General features: G+C 42.0%; 1 protein-coding gene across 1 annotated transcript in view; it reads left to right on the top strand.

The window, feature by feature from the left end:
* Positions 1 to 20,110, top strand: part of ENPP1 (ectonucleotide pyrophosphatase/phosphodiesterase 1) — a 519,644-nt gene that overhangs the window by 119,057 nt on the left and 380,477 nt on the right. Inside the window, exon 3 of the mRNA XM_085611568.1 lies at positions 870 to 986. Coding sequence (XP_085467694.1) covers positions 870 to 986 — 117 coding nt within the window. The remainder of the gene's footprint in view (positions 1 to 869; positions 987 to 20,110) is intronic.

Genomic DNA, 20,110 nt, shown 5'->3' with positions numbered 1-20,110 from the left:
CACAGCCAGGGTTGGTAGAAAATCACGATTTTATTAAAGACACGAAGGCTGATATTATCCCTCCCTTTGGTTTCCCACCCATTATTGGTTGTATATGATTCATTTCAGGAGGAGACAACAAGAAATACATTTGAAGGAAGAAAGGATCTTTGGGATCTTGAGTTTAACATTTTGGTATCAGTTTAATCGACTTGGAACAACTTTTAAACTTGTTCGCAGCATAAAGATCCTCAAACTGGATTATATGGACCATAGAATGTTTTAAGATTACTATTCTAAGTTTACTATTCTAAGTTCTTTTACATTGTTTGCTGTTGCGTCTGTGAGTTGGCAATTAAAGAGATATGCATAATATCAGCCCCCGTGTCTATAATAAAATCATGATTTTCTACCCACCTTGGCTGTGGAAAATCTGAATGTTCATTTGCTTTGAGAAAAATAATTCCAAGATGACGGCTGTGCTTACGTGCACATGCATAGTGTCCTTTGTGTAATGATTATGCACAAGCAAATGCTCGGTGGCCATCTTGCATTTTAAAGAAATTGGTAATGTCAAAAGGTTTCACAAATGAAAACTATTGGTTCGCCAGTGCCTTTTAAAAAAAATTGATTCATACAATTTTGTTTGTAAGAGGAGTTAGAATCATGAAAAAGGACCACATTATAGGTAAATGGGTTGAAAATGATTGGGAAAATATATGCTAGGAAAAATGGCTGTACAGAGAACACCAAAACTAACTTTTGAACTCTTCTATAGTGTCTTTTTGCCAGGCTGCTTCCTCGAATTCACGCCCAGTTATGAGGCTGATGCTATATTCCCATGTTTAAATTTGAATGAAAGCAAATGTCTCTCTTTTTAACTGTTTCAGTGAAAACGTGCAAAAATCGCTGTTTTGAGCGGAAATTTGGGAGCTGCCGCTGTGACCGTGCCTGCGTAGAACTTGGAAACTGCTGTTTAGATTACCAGGACGTTTGCATAATGCCAGGTAGGGTAAAAAATAATCTGAATTTGTTTCAGGAAAAATGTTTGTTTTCCAGCGGTCTGTCCCACAGACACATGTAACAGCCCTATTCTTGAAATTCACAGGACCCACACAGAGAAGTGCTACATCTCAACATTTCTAGCAAACACTGTGCGAAGGCTGAGTCAACAACTACCAATGATAATATAAAACAGGCTTGGAACTCAAATACAACGTCTATGCACGCAGTAACACAAGCACTGCAGGCACTCTGCAGGGTTTTAATGCATTGCATGTGTGTTCAATGTGGCATCAGGACAACTGAAGTCATTGAGCTCAGCTTCATGAAAAACATCAGAATCATGATAACCAAATACTTCAGTGCAAAAGCAATGCGCCTTTTAACGGACAGTATGATATGTTATCCGCTACTTGTATAGCATGCAGCTTCCACTAGTGTGGGCATCTTGAGACACTAACAGGCTGTTTCAAAAAAGCATTTGTGAGAAAGTCAGGTAGTGCTAAGGTGCTCTTTTATGTACTGTTACTTGCCTGGTTAACTGGGCCCAAAACGTTTAAACACCCTGTTAGTTTTATTAGTGTTTGATGTTATTAGTAAAAGTGCAAAGAGGACACACTCCTTTATGTTTGCTCTGATTGTACATGAACATTCACATTTTATTTCCACGTTGGTTGCTTTTGAGCAAATTCACCCCAAAAATAAGGGTACTGAAAAAAAAATGGGCTATTGGTGGACTGTGTGTAAGCCCTGGTCAACTAACAGCCACAATTTCTTGCAGGGTGAACCACAAAAAGTCCCTAAAATAACCTGCACCTAAACCAGTGGGGCTTAACTGAGAGGCAATGGGTAAACTTTTCATGCAGGACACACACATTAATAAAGTACAAAACACCTCACAAGAAAAAACCCAAACCAAATTAGAAAAAGTACATTTTAATAAATTGACACCAAATTGACAAAAATCCAATCAGTAGAACAAGAGTTATGAATTGTTTTTAGCAAAAACTAGTGCTTTAAAGATCAAAGCACCAACCGCAGACATCTTGTTGCACAAGACCAGGTCAAAGTTGAAAGATTTAGCTGACTGCGATGGAGTGTGGTTCGGAAGGGGATTGGGCCTGGTCAGCGCTTAACCTCAGTCCTAGAAGAAATTCTGCGAAAAAGTGCTGAGAAGGTAAAGTTCAGCGAGGCAAGGCTGCAGGAGGAGTCAGAGTAGAGAGCGTGGTCGGATAGCCTACGTTCAGACTTAGTCATTGAAATGGAAGTTGAAAATATCCAGTGGAATGAGGCAGAGGGCTCCAACCGCAGATACTTCCATGAGGTCAGATACACCTTTGGTAAAGGATCACTGAAAAGTATTTGCTGCTGTGGACAAGAATGTAGCGACCGAAGCTGCAAAGTCAATGGAATCCAACCAGCGATGCACCTTGGGCAGATAGACAAGCAGGTTGGTCTCGGATCTCCTCCTGGTTCTCAGCATTTTTGGGGCAAAAGTTTCCAAGTCTTCAGTTTTGAGAATTAATCAGGCCTTCTGGGCACCATTAGCACTACAACCAAGAGTGCAGGACTGATGAAACACCTCTTGGGGGTTCAGGATTCACCCTGGCTGGGTCCAGATGTGAGTTCTAGATGGTTGGAGCATTTTATGTCCCTGTGGCTCTGAACAGTAGGACAGCAAATAGCTCTTGGACTCACTTCTGGTTGTCTTGGGTGCAGGAGAAGATGTAGAGCCCAACTTTACCATTGAAGAGGATTTATCATTACAATTTCATAGGTAACAAACATGATATATCTACGTGTTCCCAATTAGGAATTGCAGCTTATTAAATGTAATAACTAATCCCCAATGTTATCTTAGAAGTTTTGTACTATCAGGACATGTGAAACTTAAAAGTACATGTCTAACCTTTTAATTGCACAGCATCCTGCCCTATGCACTACCTAAGGCCTACCTTAGGGGTGAATTAAATATAATAAAAGTGGAGTTTAAGGCTTGGCTAGGGGGTTTTAATGTCAAGTCTACATGGCAGTTTAAACCTGCACTCAGGTTACAATGGCATACCTGGGACATGTTTTAGAGTGCTACTTAAGTATGTAGCAGAATAGGTGCTGCAGGCCCACTGGTTGCATTTAATCATTTAATTTACAGGCCCGGAGGATATGGTATACCATTCTACAAGTAACTCATAAGTACATTAAATATTCCAATTAGGTATATGCCAATCAAAACATGTTTAGGGGAGTGAGCTCAAGCACTTTAGCATTGGTTAGCAGTCCAACAGAACTAATTTCAGCAAAAAATTGTGGTAAGTAGGCAAAAGGTTTGGGGGAAGACCACCCTAATGGTGACTGGTCTAACAGGTATGTAGATTTTGAAACAGAATTGTACAATGAACATGAATGGTAACAAACATTTCATTACAGTTTTGCAGGCAACAGTTTTCAAAGGACTAACATATACATTCTGTTACTTGACCTGAAGGTGATATTCATGCATCAACTCTTAGTGTAACACTCTTATTGCTTGTAGTAATATATAAATTACTGTACACCACACTAGTAAATGTTTTGACTGTTGTTTAATTAAGTGTGATATTTTTACCGAAATAGTTTTCCGTTTCTTAATTGTTTAGTTTTCCAATAACCTATAAAAACATTTTGCATATAAAACCAAACCTAACACCTAATAAAAAATTATAACATTACAACCATTGTAGAATATTATTGTATTTCTACAAATTTAAAATTATCATATAGGGCATTTATGAAAAACATGCACACGGCTTGTCAGTTCCTATATATCTGCATTCAATGTAAAGGGAAACATTTAAAAATTACTTTCCTAAGTGAAATTAACAGAAAGTATATGCGATTCATGGTCTTACTTCTATTACTCTTTTAGAGTAAGACCTGAATTCCTTATGACTGTCACACCCCACCTGGGGCCACAGGGCAGGCAGAGTCACAATGGTGTTTGTTGCATACGTTTATCGGTCTCCTGGCATCCTTTTTACTTTGCCTCTGCAAACTGTTCCAAGTACATCTGTTCTGCATGTGACTCTCAGGGTAGCGCACACAAGCAGTCCAAGGCTCTTCAGGGAAGTAATGTGGGGAAAAGACTCAGAACTTACTGATCAAGCTAGAGACAATAATTCAGTGTCCAACCCAGTGCTTATCTTAAGTAAAGAGAAGTGCTTAAATATTACAGTAAAAGGAAACGCTGCACATGTTAATAGTGCTTGGTTAATGAAGAGTAATCCTGACTAGAGGTTTCTGCTAAGTACCCCACCAGCTCAAGTGTCCTCTGAACATGGTCATATGAGGTTCCCATTATCTGGAATACTTTAAGGGGATAGAAGGGCTAGGCAGCAATAGCAAAGGTGTGAATTCTCAAAGTGCTTACTCTGCAGTGCTGACCCTTAGATCAGTATGTGCGCTCTTGGGCTAAAAGTTCAAGTTGGTATAATTTTGATTCCAATGCAGGCAGGTCTTTACAGTTTTTACAATTCAAGATACAGTCTCAGTGACTTTCTTCCAAGTATGTGTTACCTTTTTGCCGGGGACACGACTGCAGCAGTTCCAATTGGTGTTGTTGCCTGTTTTGCACCTTAATTACCCTGGGAAATAGTGCAGGACCATGGATAGCAGCCTCACTCTTCCCTGGCATCACTCAGATGCACATAGCAGCTTGCCTAGATGTTGAATGATGTTTCCTGGGCAGGTGTGGCCTACAGGTCCGAAGTGTGAGATTTGGCTACAGTAATCCTCTTTGGTGCATTGTACAGTGAGCAGCAGTAGTCCTTGCCTCTTTGAATACACCTTAGGTATGCTGGACAGCACACAACAGTCTTGAGTTGCTAGGGTCTTCATGCAGTACACTACATGAACCCCTTCGGTAGACCAGGTGACCTCTTGTGTCTTGGTCATCACCGGTTGTACTTCGCAAAGTAGTTGACCTCTTCTGGGTGCCCGCGTCAGGAACAAGTTGGCCTTCTCCCCCTGCTATTATCTTCTCCCCCAGAATCTGGCACACTACTTCTCTCTCTGGACAGGTAGTCCGGCTTCTAGGAGCTAGGCAGTCTTTCAACTCTCTAACAAGTTACAAAGATTTCAAGTGATGTTCCTTCACCTCTTGGAGACTGGTCATTATTTTGATGCCACCTGTAGTCTTACAACATCGCTTCTTGTGTACTGTGAAAAAACTCCCTTTTTTGGTCATTGAATCAGCTTAGAACTGGAACAAATTTGGTTAGTTTGGGTCCCACTTTTGTTCTCAATTTCCGCACACAGAAACTGTGGTTCTAACACTGGTTTGAGGTGGTTCCCTTTCGAATGTCATTTTGTGTCTGAATCGCAAACACAGCCTTTGTACAAGGTAACGGCTCTCACAGCAAGTAGGGATGTGCTGTCTTCGAGCAGGAGTAACCAAAACATGGGGACAATCAAGTGTGAAGACTCTGCACCCAGTTGTCAATGTAAGCTCTGCCTAGAAACTTCCTTATCTGTAAGAATAGAATCTTTTGGCCCAATCTTTCCCCTTACCATCCACCAGATAGCAGTGCGCTGTAACAGCTAATCAAGAAATTCCTTGCTAAAAGGACCTCAGAATTTCTAAGGGTAGGCTTGTCTCCATCCTCCCTCTCTTCACTGACTGAGACTTTCAGCTTCAGGAAAGGGGAGAGGATGTGGTCTGACGGCTAGAGCTGCCGACTTTGGATTTGGGATACCAAGGTTCGAGCCTCGGGGTTGCGTCCACATCCTGTGATTCTGGGCAAATCACTTAACCTCCCCGTGCCTACCAAAAAAAAAAATGCATGTGTTCTTGTGTAACGTAACCGGTGCTCATGTAAAGTGCTCCAATACCTTCGAGTCGAGTTTGCGGTATATGAACAACAACAAAATAAAAAAAGGGCAACAATACACATCCACTTTATGGGACAGTTCTATGCATCCTCTATCTTGTGCCATCTAAACTAGGGGGCATCTAAAAGGGATCCTCTAACCACATTCAGCAGTTGGTCTGCCCAGGACTTTTAATCTTCAACAAACATTATGCTGACGCCAGTGCTTTAGTTCAATAACCCAGCATCACCTAGAAGATAGAACACAAGCCATATTACATTCCCCTTTCTGCATTTAAAATGGTGGAACATGGGGGTGCCTCAGTTCTCCACATTAAGTCCAACCCTCTTTAACATTTATCTGCGCCTTCTTGCAGCCCTCATCAGATCATATTACGTTATCTTCATGAATTTTGCGGATGATACTCAGCCTGTTCTAATCTTGGATAACTCTCAGCCAGATCTACTGGATACGTGTCATAACTGTTTGAGAGACATCTCAAGCTGGTTAAGCTGCAACATCCTAAAGTTTAATGGCGATAAAATGTAACTTCTTGGCTGCTCAACGGGCAAGCAAGCGGCCAGGCTACCTTCTCATTTTTGGCCTTGGATGATTGCTGCCAGCCCAGAAGTGTCATCTGCGGTACGCAACATAGGGGTTAATTTTGATAACAATCTTTCTTGAAGTCTATGTTAATATGACTGTGGCAACTTGTGTTGCCCTGCTTTGCTCCCTCTGTAAAATCTTGCCTTTTATACCATTGTCGGCAAGAGCACTGGTGGTACAAAGTACGATCATGAGTAGACTTGATAACTGTAGCCCTCCTTTGCTAGGCTATCCTAACTTCTTACTCAAGAAATTGCATCAACTTCAAGCTGTGGCTGCTAAGGTTGCTCTGAATGTGCCTAGACATTTATCGTCTTCTTAAGCTCTGGTGGAGTCCCACTGGCTCCTAGTGAAGGAAAGGATTGTCTTCAAATCGCTGTGCATTGTTTTCAGAGCAAAACATAAAAAATGTCCTATTTTTCTGCAAAGGAGATTGAAGCGCTACTCAACTTTGAGAGATCTGCACTCTTCCAAGTTCAATCATCTCTTTATTCCCAAATTCGATGAGTTCAAGACTGGTGGCCGGGCCTTCTCAGTCTTGAACAGCCTCCTGCCTTTTCTAAGGGCACATCAAGATCTGCACTTTTTAAAGAAAGCATTAAACAACTGGCTGTCCCTCTACAATGTCGGTTATGATCAGATGATTCTTATAGGAGGCAAACACAAGGATAACTTTGAGGTTTCAGTTGTGCTTTTTAAATACTAGTTCATTCATTCAATTACATAGACCATAGTCCCATGTCGAAAAAGTGGGCACGCTTTGGTTGCACCCCTTCTGATCACAGAACAGATTCTGTAACTTGGCTTCGCCAGGGAACGGCCTATGTCTTACAACACATGCTTGATTAGCATGCTACCAGGGCCAGTAAAGTCAGGATGCCAGTATTATGTGCAGTCAAGTCACTTGGGGCAGGGGTACTCACCCATATCCCTTGCAGTCCTTTTTTCATCACAACATTAACCCATAGATCATTTTTCCCTTTGTCATCTGCTGGTGAAATAACCTGCTCCGTCATCGCAATATCTTATGATTTATCTTCAAACTGTTCTGTTGGTTATCACCCTAAGCAGACAAAAAACCTTTATGTCTCAATGCTTAACCTTAGTATTTTGATGTTGCCATTCAAGCTACTTCGAATGGCCTCTTTCTCAAATGTATTTGAACATCTAAGTCTGTCTTAGGAGTGCAAAAAAAGTCATCTGCACAAGTATGTTCCTGATTGTTATGGGACTTAGTATTTCATCTGAAGTCCCATACAATCCATAGTGCTAAGTCCAAGATTAGGTTCAACTAGGAGGGTTTAATGGGGTAGAAATGTAAAATGCATTGAACATCCACAAACGTATACATTTATCAGTATTCTTTTAGCATGTCCATTTCCACTGAAAAAATATATGTAAACCTATAGCTAATAAAAAGCAGAAGTTAGTGTGATTCTAGAGTAGGAAAGGAAAAGTAACATCTCCATATTTCTTAGTATAGATGAAGGAGCTTTTCACTGTTGAACAATGAGGAAAAAGGTTTGTTGCCTTAATGCACCAACCCGCCAAATCTATGCATTCAATTTGTCCTGAATAGAAGTAAATCCATTGGAAGAGCTTGTATAGAAATCTACTATGTGTCGAGATTTCCATCCACAGTCTTAGGGATTTTTGTGAATCCATGGAACATCAGAAGTATGTGAAAATCATAGGCTTAAAACTATGGTTTGTAGATTTCGACCTTTTAGCTGTTTTTGAATGTGATGATTAACTATCAAAGGAAGGGCTTGAGGTTATGAATTGAATGCTAACAACACTGGACCATTATTTATGTGTTTTGAGAAATTCAGTGTGAAACTGCTGCCACATTTTGAGTCCAAATTTTCTACTACTGTAATTTAGCCTTTTTTGTGTGATGGGCCAGTCCTTGATTGCAGGACAATTTACTGTGCTGGCATTCACGTTTACCACTGGCGTCAGGACAGCACTATTTCTAGTCCACTTCTATTCCTCTTCAGGTAAATAGACCGCGTATTCCCTTTAGAACCTTGACTGTCTAGAAGCAGCGAAGTGGAGCAGTCATAATTTGCTCTAGTATGTGGTTAGGGTTTTAATGACTCAAATATAGCATAGTAAATAACTCACCACAAACTCGGCGACCAAACAGTTCTTTGACTTCGAAGGATGGATTTTTTTAAAACAACATGTAAGTACAGAAAACAGTTGATACAATCGGTATAGAAAAATAGAAAAAAAAGCAAATTCTAGCTTCTTCTGGAACTTGACACAATCCTAAACATTTTCGTAGAGCTTAAGTATTACACATTCGATTTTTAAATAACTTTTACCCCTATGGACTAAAATACAGGGTTGAGATGTTCTCGAACAGCCTTGGGACTCATTGTTTTTTATAATATTATTTGGTCAGAGGTGCCATACAACAGGCTACCATGCAACAATATTTGACAGATTATGCCTTTTCTCAGGATTTCATCATTTCTGGCTCCAGGTCCCTTTGTTGCCCACAATACCATCTCTTAAACAAACAAAGATATCCAGAAAGTCAAAAATAATGAAGTACAGGTTTCCAGCTTTAATGCATAGTTTTGATGTCTTATTTATTTTATTTATTTATTTATAAAGTTTTATATAGCGCAAACGTGACCCGCGAGGGTACCAGAGCACTTTACTGTATAAGAACATAAATGTGTGAGGTGGAATACACTTATTCAAATGTGTCAATTCGTACAAAAGAAATATAATATACATGGATAACAAACATAGAGGACCGTGAATCTGCAGGAAGTTGCACAATATACAGTTATTGAACATTAGGTGATAGTGCTAGCAAACAAACATATAATATCCTCATTCGATTCACAATGGATATAAAGTATATAGATAACCAAGGAGGTCCCGAGGCCAGCTAAGCTTTACATTACATACAGTTATTGAGCAATAAGGACTGTGGTATTAGACTTTTATATAAATAGTCTCGTCCATTCCACCTGAGATAGGCAAAGGTATTCGGGTCTTAAAGATGACTCGGTGACAACCAAGTATTAAGACTTAGGACATGGATTTGTTCATTAGTAGTATTTTTACTTCTTTTTTGAATGCGGTACCGGAAGTGATTCCACGCACTACTAGCGGTAAGGAGTTGCAAATCTTTGGTGCAAGCCCTGAGAAAGCTCTGCATCCAGTTCTCTTCTTATGGAAGGATTGAGGTTTCAGAAGGAAAGTACTCGCACTTCGTAGTTGTCTGCAACCTCCAGACCTTTCCAGCTTTAGAGCGAAGTAACTGGGTGTATTGTTGTGAATTGCTTTGTGTGTCATGCAGGCCGCTTTTAGGTGTATTCTTGCCTCGTAAGTCAACCAGTTCAGTGCTTTCAAGGTTGGAGAGCTGTGACTTTTTCTTTTGGTTCCTGATGCCAGTCTAGCCGCGAAATTCAGTGATGCCCTCAGTGGAGCCAGCTTGTATTTAGGGAGACCACAGAGGGTGGTGCTTCCATAGTCTAATCTTGGCAGCACTAGGGCTTGTACTGCCATTTTTAGATCAGCCTGAGGAAGGAAGGGTTTGAGTTTCCTTAATATACTCAACTTGTGATTAGCTCCCTTGGTGGCATTAGAGATGTGCGACTGCATATTCAGATGTTTGTCTATGGTGATTCCTAGGGATTTTGCTGAGTCAATGATGAGGGGAACACAGTCAAAGGAGGTTAGGTGATTTAACCAAAGGTCTAGCTTCGGTATGTGGCTCGGTGGCGAGATGAGAATAAATTCAGTTTTTTTGGTATTCAGCATGAGGTGGTTGTTAGTGAGACAGCTTTGTGTGTTCAGGAGAATAGTGTTGAGGGCAATAAAGTCTTCAGGGGTGGAGATTTTCAGATACAGCTTGGTGTCATCCGTGTACAGGTGATAGAGAATGTTCGCTGATTTCAGTGCGTTCGCCAAAGGCTCCATTAGGAGGTTGAAAAGAATGGGTGATAGGGCTGATCCCTGAGGGACACCCAGGGTGACCACAGAGGGTTGTTAGAGTGAATTCTTCATCTTGATTCTTTGAGTTCTGTTATTCAAGAAGAATAGGGACAGAAGGTTGTCATGCTTGACCGTATCAAAGGCGGAGGACAGATCAAGAAGTATCAATAGGCATGATTCATTGCCGTCAAGCATTTTTAATATGTCATCCATAATGTGTGTGAGAGCATATTCTGTGCTGTGTCCTTGGCAGAAGCCGCATTGGTGACTGTCTAAGAGGTTGTAATTCTCAATATGGTTGCATAATTGAATTTGTACACACTTCTCCAATAGTTTCGCCAAGGTGGGGATGTTGGATATAGGACAGTAGTTGTTGAGATCAGATGGAGAGGCGTTGGCTTTCTTTTGTATAGGTGTGACCGGCCCTATTTTAAAGCAGTCAGGAATGTCACCTTGACTCAGGGAGGCGTTTACAATTTTAGCCCATAGCGGTAGGATAGATGTTTTTAAAATTTTGAACAGGGCAGGCGGTCAGAGAAAGATTGGAGGGCTTTATTGCTTGAAGAGTGTTGTCAATTATTTGTTGAGAGATTGGCGAGAAGGTGTGCCATGAGATTTTTTTTTTTGTGACTTCCCCTGAATTATTAAAATGTACTTTGAATAGAGCGCCACATTTAGAATCTTGGACCATAGTTTGCGGGAGCGCCATCTTGGATTTTATGTCTAGCTCGATGGTCCTAGTCTTTTTCGTGGGAGAAATTGGCAAGCACATCACAGGTAGGTGTGGCCAGGTCGCTTAGTTGCCTAGAGTTTGTTGTATTGCATGATTGTTGCTTGACGATTTCAAAGTTTTTTTGGGCCGGTTGATAGCTTGGTTCAGTTGTCCAGTTTAACAGTGGTGCCAAGGATTCTGTAGAACATTGTCTGTTTGGAGCACAGTTGCATGGGAAACTACCTAAGGACCCAGCTGGTCTCCAAGACTTGTCAAGTATTTTTACTGTGAACTGATGTTGGTATGTGCCAGCATCTGTAATGAAGTTCCCAATCTTTAGCAGCCATACCCTGAAGCAGATCTGCTATCATCAAGTCTTGAATGAGGATACCCACTGAGCTCAATGGCTCAGGCACTCCCCTGTGGGAACTGGAATGTATCAATAGGGATCTGGTGCAATTTATATTATCAATAGAACCACACAAGCTAGAAGAAGGATCAAAGGGTTCCGGCATCATTGCAACCGGCTGCTGCCAGTGGAACGTGCCCAGTGTCTGGGCTGTGGACTTGGGACCTTTTGTAGCCCTTTGGAGTTGGAAGAGGGTAAATTTGTGAACCTTTATGGAAGTCGGTGCATTGAAGATTTCGACAGATCACCACATACAATGACAAAAAAGTGTCTGTAGAACTCCACAACCCAGGGTGATGTTTAGTTGTTTGGTGGCATGAGCCTCTTGGCGGCTGCGACATCAGGCTTCTTGCAAGTTTGATCATGTGAGGCGCCTGCCATGCAGATGTTAAGCAATCTGTGTCTGTTTCAATGCAGTCCGGTCTCTGCTCCCCTCCACTCTGTGCAGCTGTGTTCCTCTTTCTCGATTTGGCCACAGCAGGAAAAAATTTGCCAAACTCCATAGATTTCCCCCACTGTTAAAGGAAGTCAACCAACGGCAAATATTCTGCTGGTAGCAGATGTCACTATTAATTTATGTAGGTGGTTGCATGTGGTGAGAGCCGGCACTTATTTTTAGGGATGGGACTAATGCCACATCATCATTTTTAACTCAAAGCAAGTGAAGGAAGGCCGAAAGATATGAAAACGCCGACAAAGGTGAAAATGGAAAACAAAATTCACGAGTGTAATGAAGTGTAGGGTGGGGGAAATCAGAGGCAGAAGGTGGAATTCGTGTTATTGGAAACCCCTCATTCAGCAGCACAAGCAGTGGCCTTTCAAGCAAAAGTTTGGGTCCTTTCTTATTTTATTATAAATTAACACTGCTCCCAACACTGGTATACATTTTCTTCTCCAACCCTTAACAAAAGTTAAAGAGTTATTGGATCAAGAGGGTGCCCATTGCCCTCTATCATTGTTTTGGACAGGTTTCTAGGTAAGCAATCAAAGGTCAGACTAGTTAGATTTTGTAAGCCATTTTGTTTCTTGAAGCCAGGCTGGTCACGTCACAGAGCTTAGTTGGCAGGTGACATCCAGCAGCACAAGATTTAGAGAAGGAGAAGATTCACTGTGATAAAGTAAAATATCATCCTAAAAGGTAAAGGGATCCATATTCTTTTACCCTGCTCCCATACCAGACTACTCCGGTAAAAGAAACAAGCATCGACTGTGGATAAAGAGCAACCTATATATAGAAAAATGTTCTGAAGCTAAACTAATGAATTCTGGGATCTCTGTTACGTGTATTGCACATGTGGGCTGCCGTTGTATTGTATTGTACTGTATTGTAATTGCATTTATATAGCACTTACTACCCCTGACGAGGCGCCAAAGCACTTTTTCGGCGAGTAGCAAGCTACTTTGGGACCCATAAAGGATTAGTGTTGAATTGGTGTAGTGAAATATGAAAGTAATTTAAGTGGTGGATAGGTTAGTCAGTTATTTGTATTTGGAAGGATAGCAGAAGGATAGAAGAGGAAGAAGGGTTTGCATTTATATAGCGCTTGTTACCCCTGATGCGGTGTTGAAGCGCTTTATTTTGGCGAGTAGCACGCTACTCCGGAAACTCATAAAGGATTAGTGGTGAATTAGTATGGTGAAATAGGAAAGTAATTTGAGTGGTGGATATTAGTCAGTTATTTGGAGTGAGAGGGATAGGGGAGGGATAGAAGGGGAAGAAAGGTTAGTATTGATATAGCACCTGTTACCCCTGATGGGTGTTGAAGCCTTTTTCTGATGAGTAGCACGCTACTCCGGAACCCATAAAGGATTAGTGTTGAAAATTAACATAGTGAAATATGAAGTAATTTGAGTGGTGGATATGTTATTCAGTTATTTGGATAGTGAAGGGTAGGCGGTGGGGTAGAAGATGGAAAGAGGTTTGTATTTATATAGCGCTTGCTACCCCTGATGGGGTTTTGAAGTGCTTTTTGGTGAGACGCATGCTACTCTGAAACCCATAAGGATTCGTGTTGAATTAGTATAGTGAAATATGAAAGTAATTTGAGTGGTGGATATGTAAACCAGTTATTTGGATTCAGGAGGGTTGGGGAGGGTAGAAAATGGAAAAAGGTTTGCATTTATATATTGCTTGTAAGCCTGATGGGGTGTTGAAGCGCTTTATTGGCGAGTAGCACGCTACTCTGGAACCCATAAAGGATTAGTGGTGAATTAGTATAGTGGAATATGAAATTTGAGAAGTGAACATGTTAGTCTGTTATTTTGATTGAAAGGATAGTGGAGGGAAAGAAGAGTGAAGGATTTAGATCTTTTTTTGGGGGGGGGGGTCATAGCACTAGGAGGAGGCTTTTAGATGATTAAAATGGGTTGTGGAGGGGAAGAGTCAGAGGGAAGAATTTAGAAAGGTTTGTTTTAGGGGATCAGAATAGAAAAAGAGGTGTCAGATGATGCAAGGAGGGGTAGAGTAGGGGAGAGTCTAGAAAGGGTTATTTTGGAGATCATAGTAGTGGTATGGGGTTTTGGATAAATGAGAGTGGATTTAGAGGATATATTGATAGGTGTATATGGTGAAAAATACGGTAGTGCTTTGGAAAGAGTAGTATAAAGAAGTTTGAGATGAATCAGAAAGTTGGGCTGAAAGATATATTGAGAGAAGTCTAGGCTGAGAAATAGGGTAGTGCATTGGAAATGCTAAATTGGAAGAAAGTGATAAATATATAGATCCAGAAGTACATTGAAAGTATATAGATGCATAAAGCAGGTAAGTATATGTAGATTAAAGATATTGATAGAGGTACAGGATGAGAAATAGGGTAGTGCATTGGATATGCTTTTTCAGGAGAAAAATAACAAACACACAGATCCAAGTACATTGTTATATTCCATAGAGGTACCTTATAGAGGCGCATGTAAACATCCCAACCTTTCACCTATTTTCTTCCCTACATTACATACATAACGGTTCTTAGACACTGACCTTTTACCTAGATACAACACTGCATTCAGAACGCGGGTTTTTCCTTGGTTTAATAGTCATACATTATGCATCAGGCTTCTTGGAAGCACAGCCGGACTCGCAGCAGGGTGAACATCTCCTGTATAATATCTATGTTAAAGTTCAGGCCCGATGTCATCCTTTAGGCCGACACAGTAACACAGCAAGGTAGGACCCCTGGGGAGACCTGTGGGTATATATACATCATGGCCTAGACAGACCGAGGAGACCGTGACTTCCCGGCTGACACACTGACCAGGACGCTTAGGTTCCTGCATCCAGACACTCTAGCTAGCAGTGGTCTAACATCCCTCTTGAGACCAGGACTGGGTCCCATATTCTCTCCTTACTCAGGTAATGGAGTTGACTAGATCCTAGAGGGATTCTTGGCATAACACCTACACAAATGCTTGGTACATTTAGGTACATCTAGTTAGGGAGACATCGTAGGAGTACGCACATTATTATGTTTTTTATGCACTTGTATATATACATGATTACTGCAAGATGGTAGAACTATACCATCCCTTTACTTTCGTAGTACTGTTATCCATATATCTTTGCTACTATCTGCTGGCTGTTACAGCAAATCTATCCTACACTAGAATAGCAACTGTTCAATAAATCCTTATTGAAACACCCAGACTGTTTATTCTGTGTATCTCTGAGACGAACTAAGTGAGCATGAGTGACTGAGTGAAAAGTAGTATATTGTTTCCACGATCCTGAGAGATCAGGGTTGTCATGTTCTGAGGTTGCCAGAAACTATTCTCTCCCCGATAAGAGGAGATTCTAGTGGCGCTGTGAGCTAGCTAATGCAAACAGGCTAACGTTTCCAGTGGGGGAGCTCGAAACCAGTCTGCCACCAAACCCAGTTTATTATCCGAACGCGCAGATCCTGTATAGGATATATAGAAACTACACGACAACATGGCAGGTACACAGATGCACAATGGAAGCAAGTACATGTAGACCAAACATGCACCAGATAAACTTCGGTTTTCAAGTGTTATTGTACTTGAAGTTTTTTTTTTCTTAAACAACATAATTATTCTACATGTTTACACAAAGCAATACACAAAGATAGGTACATATCTATAGTGAAAATAAATGCTTTTATACAGAGGGATATGCTGTAAATTTCTGTTTGTGTATGGTGCTTATGTGTGGAAGAGCCAATTCTTGAGTAGTTTTCTGAAGATAAGGTGGCTGTCCGTGGATCTTATGTTGGGGGTAAAGAGTTCCATAGTTTGGCTGCTTGAGCAGAGAAGGATGTGCCACCAATTGCTTTTTCCTTATACCTTGGGATTTTGAGGAGAGGTGCCCCTTTATAGTGGAGGTTCCTTTGTTGAATGTGTTTGGTGATTTTATTCCTGATGAAGAGCAGTCCCATTCCATGTATTGCTTTGTGGGTGATACAAAGCAGCTTGAAAGTGGATCTTCTGGCAACCGGTAACCAATGCAGGGCTTTCAAGGCAGGTGAGATGCGGTCTCGCGGTTTGATATGCAAGAGTAGTCTGGCAGCAGAGTTCTGAATCCGTTGTAGTCTTTTCATGGTCGGTAAAGGTGATCCGTGGTAGAGGCTATTGGCTTAATCAAGTTTTGACAGAACAAGGGAGATGGTAGTTTGGACCTTGTGTGGAAATCCCAAAGGAGGGAAAATTAATCGCAGCGTTTTTATAGTGACAAAACTTGATCTTGCTAGTTTGTCAACTTGGGCATTCAACGATAGCTTGGAGTCCATGGTCATTCTGAGGTTTCTTACTTCCTTCAATACTTTAGGCGGTGATCCCAGTTCATCAGGCCAGGCAGCAAGCAGGTCATAATGTTTCCACTCGCCACATTCGAGTATTTCTGTTTTGGAAACATTCAATTTTAGATGGCTCCAAGTCATCCACTGATCCACGGCTCTGAGACAACTGAAAATTGGGGATTTTCCAATGGCTTTGGGGCATTCCAGTTGAAGGAGTATTTGTGTGTCATCTGCATAGTTACAGCACATGAGGTGAAATTAATTGATCGGTACCGGTAATGACTTCACGTAGATGTTGAAAAGCATGGGTGAGATGATATATCCTTGAGGGACCACTGCTTTTGTGGAGTATGGATTGGACAAGAAAGGTGGGGTATGGATGCCATTAGTTCTGTTTCGAAGGTAGGACGCAATCCAGTCTAGAGCAGTCCTCTCTATGCCGGCTTTGTTTCAGAGTGTCCGGGTCAACCGTGTCAAAGGCAGCCGAGAGGTCCAAGAGGAGTAGCGCAGCAACCCTGTTGCGGTCTTCTGAATTCCTCAGGTCATCCCAGAAGGCAAGGAGGGCAGATTCAGTGCCTCTTCCCAGACAGAATCCTGTTTGGAAGTCTGAAAGTATGTCATTCTCTTTAATTAATTGTGACATCTGGGCGAACGCTGCTCTTTCTATCAGTTTGCTGGGGAAAGGTCCACTTGTAATGGGTCTGTAGTTGTCAGGGTTCAGCGGGTACAAGTTTGTTTTCTTCAGTAAAGGGCATATGTGTGACTTTTTGAGTTCTTCTGGAAATATTCCGGTAGTTAAGGAATCGTTGATGATTCTTCTTACTGGAGTGGCAGCAGAGATTGTTAAAAGAATTGTCTTGAAAGTTTGTGGGGGACACGGGTCAGAAGGGCTGACGGCAGGCCTGCTTGCTTTGACCATGTCCATGAATTCATTGTGTGAGATTTGTTGGAGGGAATGGAGAGGCTGGGTTAGAGTATTCTTTGATTGTTGTTTTGTACAAGGGTTAATGCTGTTGCTTTGTTTCTGTTCTAAGTAGGAGTCCAATGTGTCTGCTTTGTCATTGTAATGATTTGCAAGTCTGTCTGTGAAATCTTGAGTAACATGATGAGTTCTAGGCAATTTGGCCCGGCGAAATTCATTCAGTATTTTATACAATTCTTTATTTGTACATTTAGCATTTTGAATTCTGTCTGAAGAGTACCTTTACTTTGCTTTTTTGATAGCTGACTTGTATAATCTGTTAATTTTCTGTAGGTGAAGTTTGTCTTGTTTGACGTTTGTTTTGAACCAGGTACGTTGCGGTTTTCTAATTTGTTGTTTTATGTCTTTTATTTCTATGTTTCTCCAAGGCGCTTTTTTTCTTTTGTTCTGTTGTGTGGTTTTGAGTGGTATCAGGAAGTCAAAAGCTTCCTGTGCCACTCATATAGTTTTTGAACAGAATTTATTGTTTCCAGATTTGTACTGGATGTTAGTTGTATTTCTAAGTGTTCCAAATTGAGTTTGTTCCACGGCCGATAGGTGGATGGATGTAAGGTAGTTTTAGGTGAGTCGCTTAGTGTTGTTTTATGTTGGAAAGCAAGCAAGTGGTGGTCTAACCATGTGACTGGAGTTATAGTTTGAAAGATAACTAGTTCAGTATTAGCAAAAATGACATCTAGGATATGTCCTGCGACGTGTGTGGGTTTGTGGACAATCTGATGCAGGTTCAGTGATTATTGTTTTTGGATGGGTCATATTGGGTTTGTCGAACCAAAGGTTGAGGTCACCCAATATAATATAAGCAATGTGCCACACCTCACAACTTCCCTTCCCCATGTCTACTGCACAACAATGTTACACCACGAAAACAATCGGCGCGAATAGGCTCAAACAGGCAACTGCCCTTGTCCTCTCCGCCCTTAGCCTCGACGCCCGGACTGAAATGCCCTAAGCCTTGGCCTTTTATAGCCCTAATAATCAGGTTACCCCTTCAGCCAATGGGAGCCCTAGCCCTAACTCTATCCAATCACAACACCAGCCCTAATATACAGAACCTATAGGAGACCAGTACCTTACAGCCAATCTGAGCCCTAGTCCAAGCACTCAATCAGGTTCAAAAACCCTAATCTCAATGTCCAATAAAGGCCCTAGCAGTAGTCCCAACCCTAATCCCAGCAACCAATGACACAAGAAGCCCTAGTCCCTATTTCCAATAAAAAGCCCAACCCTAGTCTTAGTCTAGTGGAACTGAGGAGGCAGGAGTAGTAGCATGGTGTTTCTTTGCTGCTATAAGCCGCATGCTCACCTGAGTGTGATGGATGTTAATAGGGGATGTATTTTGTAGCAATGTTGCCATCTCCACGCAGTATACCTCTGACAAAGGGTGCGAAGCCCGAAACGCATCGGCACTGTACTGCTGTGTTCATGGGATTCAACTAAGCTTTTCTCTGCAAATAAACCTGCTTAGGGTGCACTTCCCTTGGGGGCAACCTTTCTTTCTTTGCTTTAATACAGCCAGTGCGGTCGTGAAGTGACACCACCGCAGAAAGCAATGCGGGTCTGCGGCTTGCTTATTTGACAGCTTTGAGTGGAGCAGCAGGATTCAATGTAATGGAGAATAACTTTTTGGGATAACATCAGCAGAGATATAATTTTTGAATTGTGTGACAATGGCAGCCTACATGGGCAATTCACAGACTGCTGATCCCAGAATTCTCGGCGCAAGCCGCTTGGTCACCTGAGTGTGATGAATGTTAATAAAGGATGTATCTTGTAGCAATGTTGCTGTCTCCAGGCAGTATGCTTCTGACAAAGGGCGCGAAGCCCGAAACGCGTTGGAGCACTGTACTGCTGTGTGCATGGGATTCAATTAAGATTCTCTCTACAAATAGACCTGTTGAGAGTGCACTTTGCTTGTATGTATATATATGTATGTGTGTAAATATATATAATATGTATGTATGTGTATGTATATATATATGTATGTTTTATTAGGCTGCTGTACTTTATAGGATACTTATCTATCTTTCTCTCTTCCCCTTCGCCTGCAGGATAATATTATCTTTGAATTGACAATTTGTTGAGATATAACTTGCACATTGCACAAGTCACTTTCTTATCTTACTTCAAGCTTTTAGAACTTTTTTTGCTCGGGAGTGTAGTATTTGAAACCATGGTTTTTTGACTTTTGACTTTTAACTTTTAATTGTCTACCGGCTTTCCTTTGTGTCTTAAGGCTGTTCCCTAACTCAGGCAATGCTACCTTTTTAGAATGTGTATATGGACCTTCTAACAAACTTGCCTCTGCGGTTTTGGATTCTTGAGGACACTTTGTGAAACTCTGTCCACGCCTCGCGGAACCCGCTGCGCGGGTCCCGCTTCGCAGAGGGGCGCTTTCCTGGGCTGAAGCTGTTGCGGGGGTACACCAGGGGCCGAGGGCTGCGAGCAAGAGGGCTGGGACTCCATTTCCCAGGAGCCCCAGCAACCCGCGCCCGCTCCACCTGGGCTGCTCTCCCTCCCCGCCCCGCCCCCAACGACCAGGTGAATTAAATACCGGCTTGCCCTGCAGTTCGTGGGACCTTCTAACAAACTTGCCTCTGCAGTTTTGGATTCTTGAGGACACTTTGTGAAACTCTGTCCACGCCTCGCGGAACCCGCTGGGCGGGTCCCGCTTCGCAGAGGGGCGCTTTCCTGGGCTGAAGCTGTTGCGGGGGTACACCAGGGGCCGAGGGCTGCGAGCAAGAGGGCTGGGACTCCATTTCCCAGGAGCCCCAGCAACCCGCGCCCGCTCCACCTGGGCTGCTCTCCCTCCCCGCCCCGCCCCCAACGACCAGGTGAATTAAATACCGGCTTGCCCTGCAGTTCGTGGG

This window comes from Triturus cristatus, chromosome 6 (assembly GCF_964204655.1).
Source record: "Triturus cristatus chromosome 6, aTriCri1.1, whole genome shotgun sequence".
In the NCBI taxonomy this organism is placed as follows: domain Eukaryota; kingdom Metazoa; phylum Chordata; class Amphibia; order Caudata; family Salamandridae; genus Triturus; species Triturus cristatus.
Note: the sequence above shows the minus strand (reverse complement) of the source record. Positions and strands in the feature narration are given on the sequence as shown.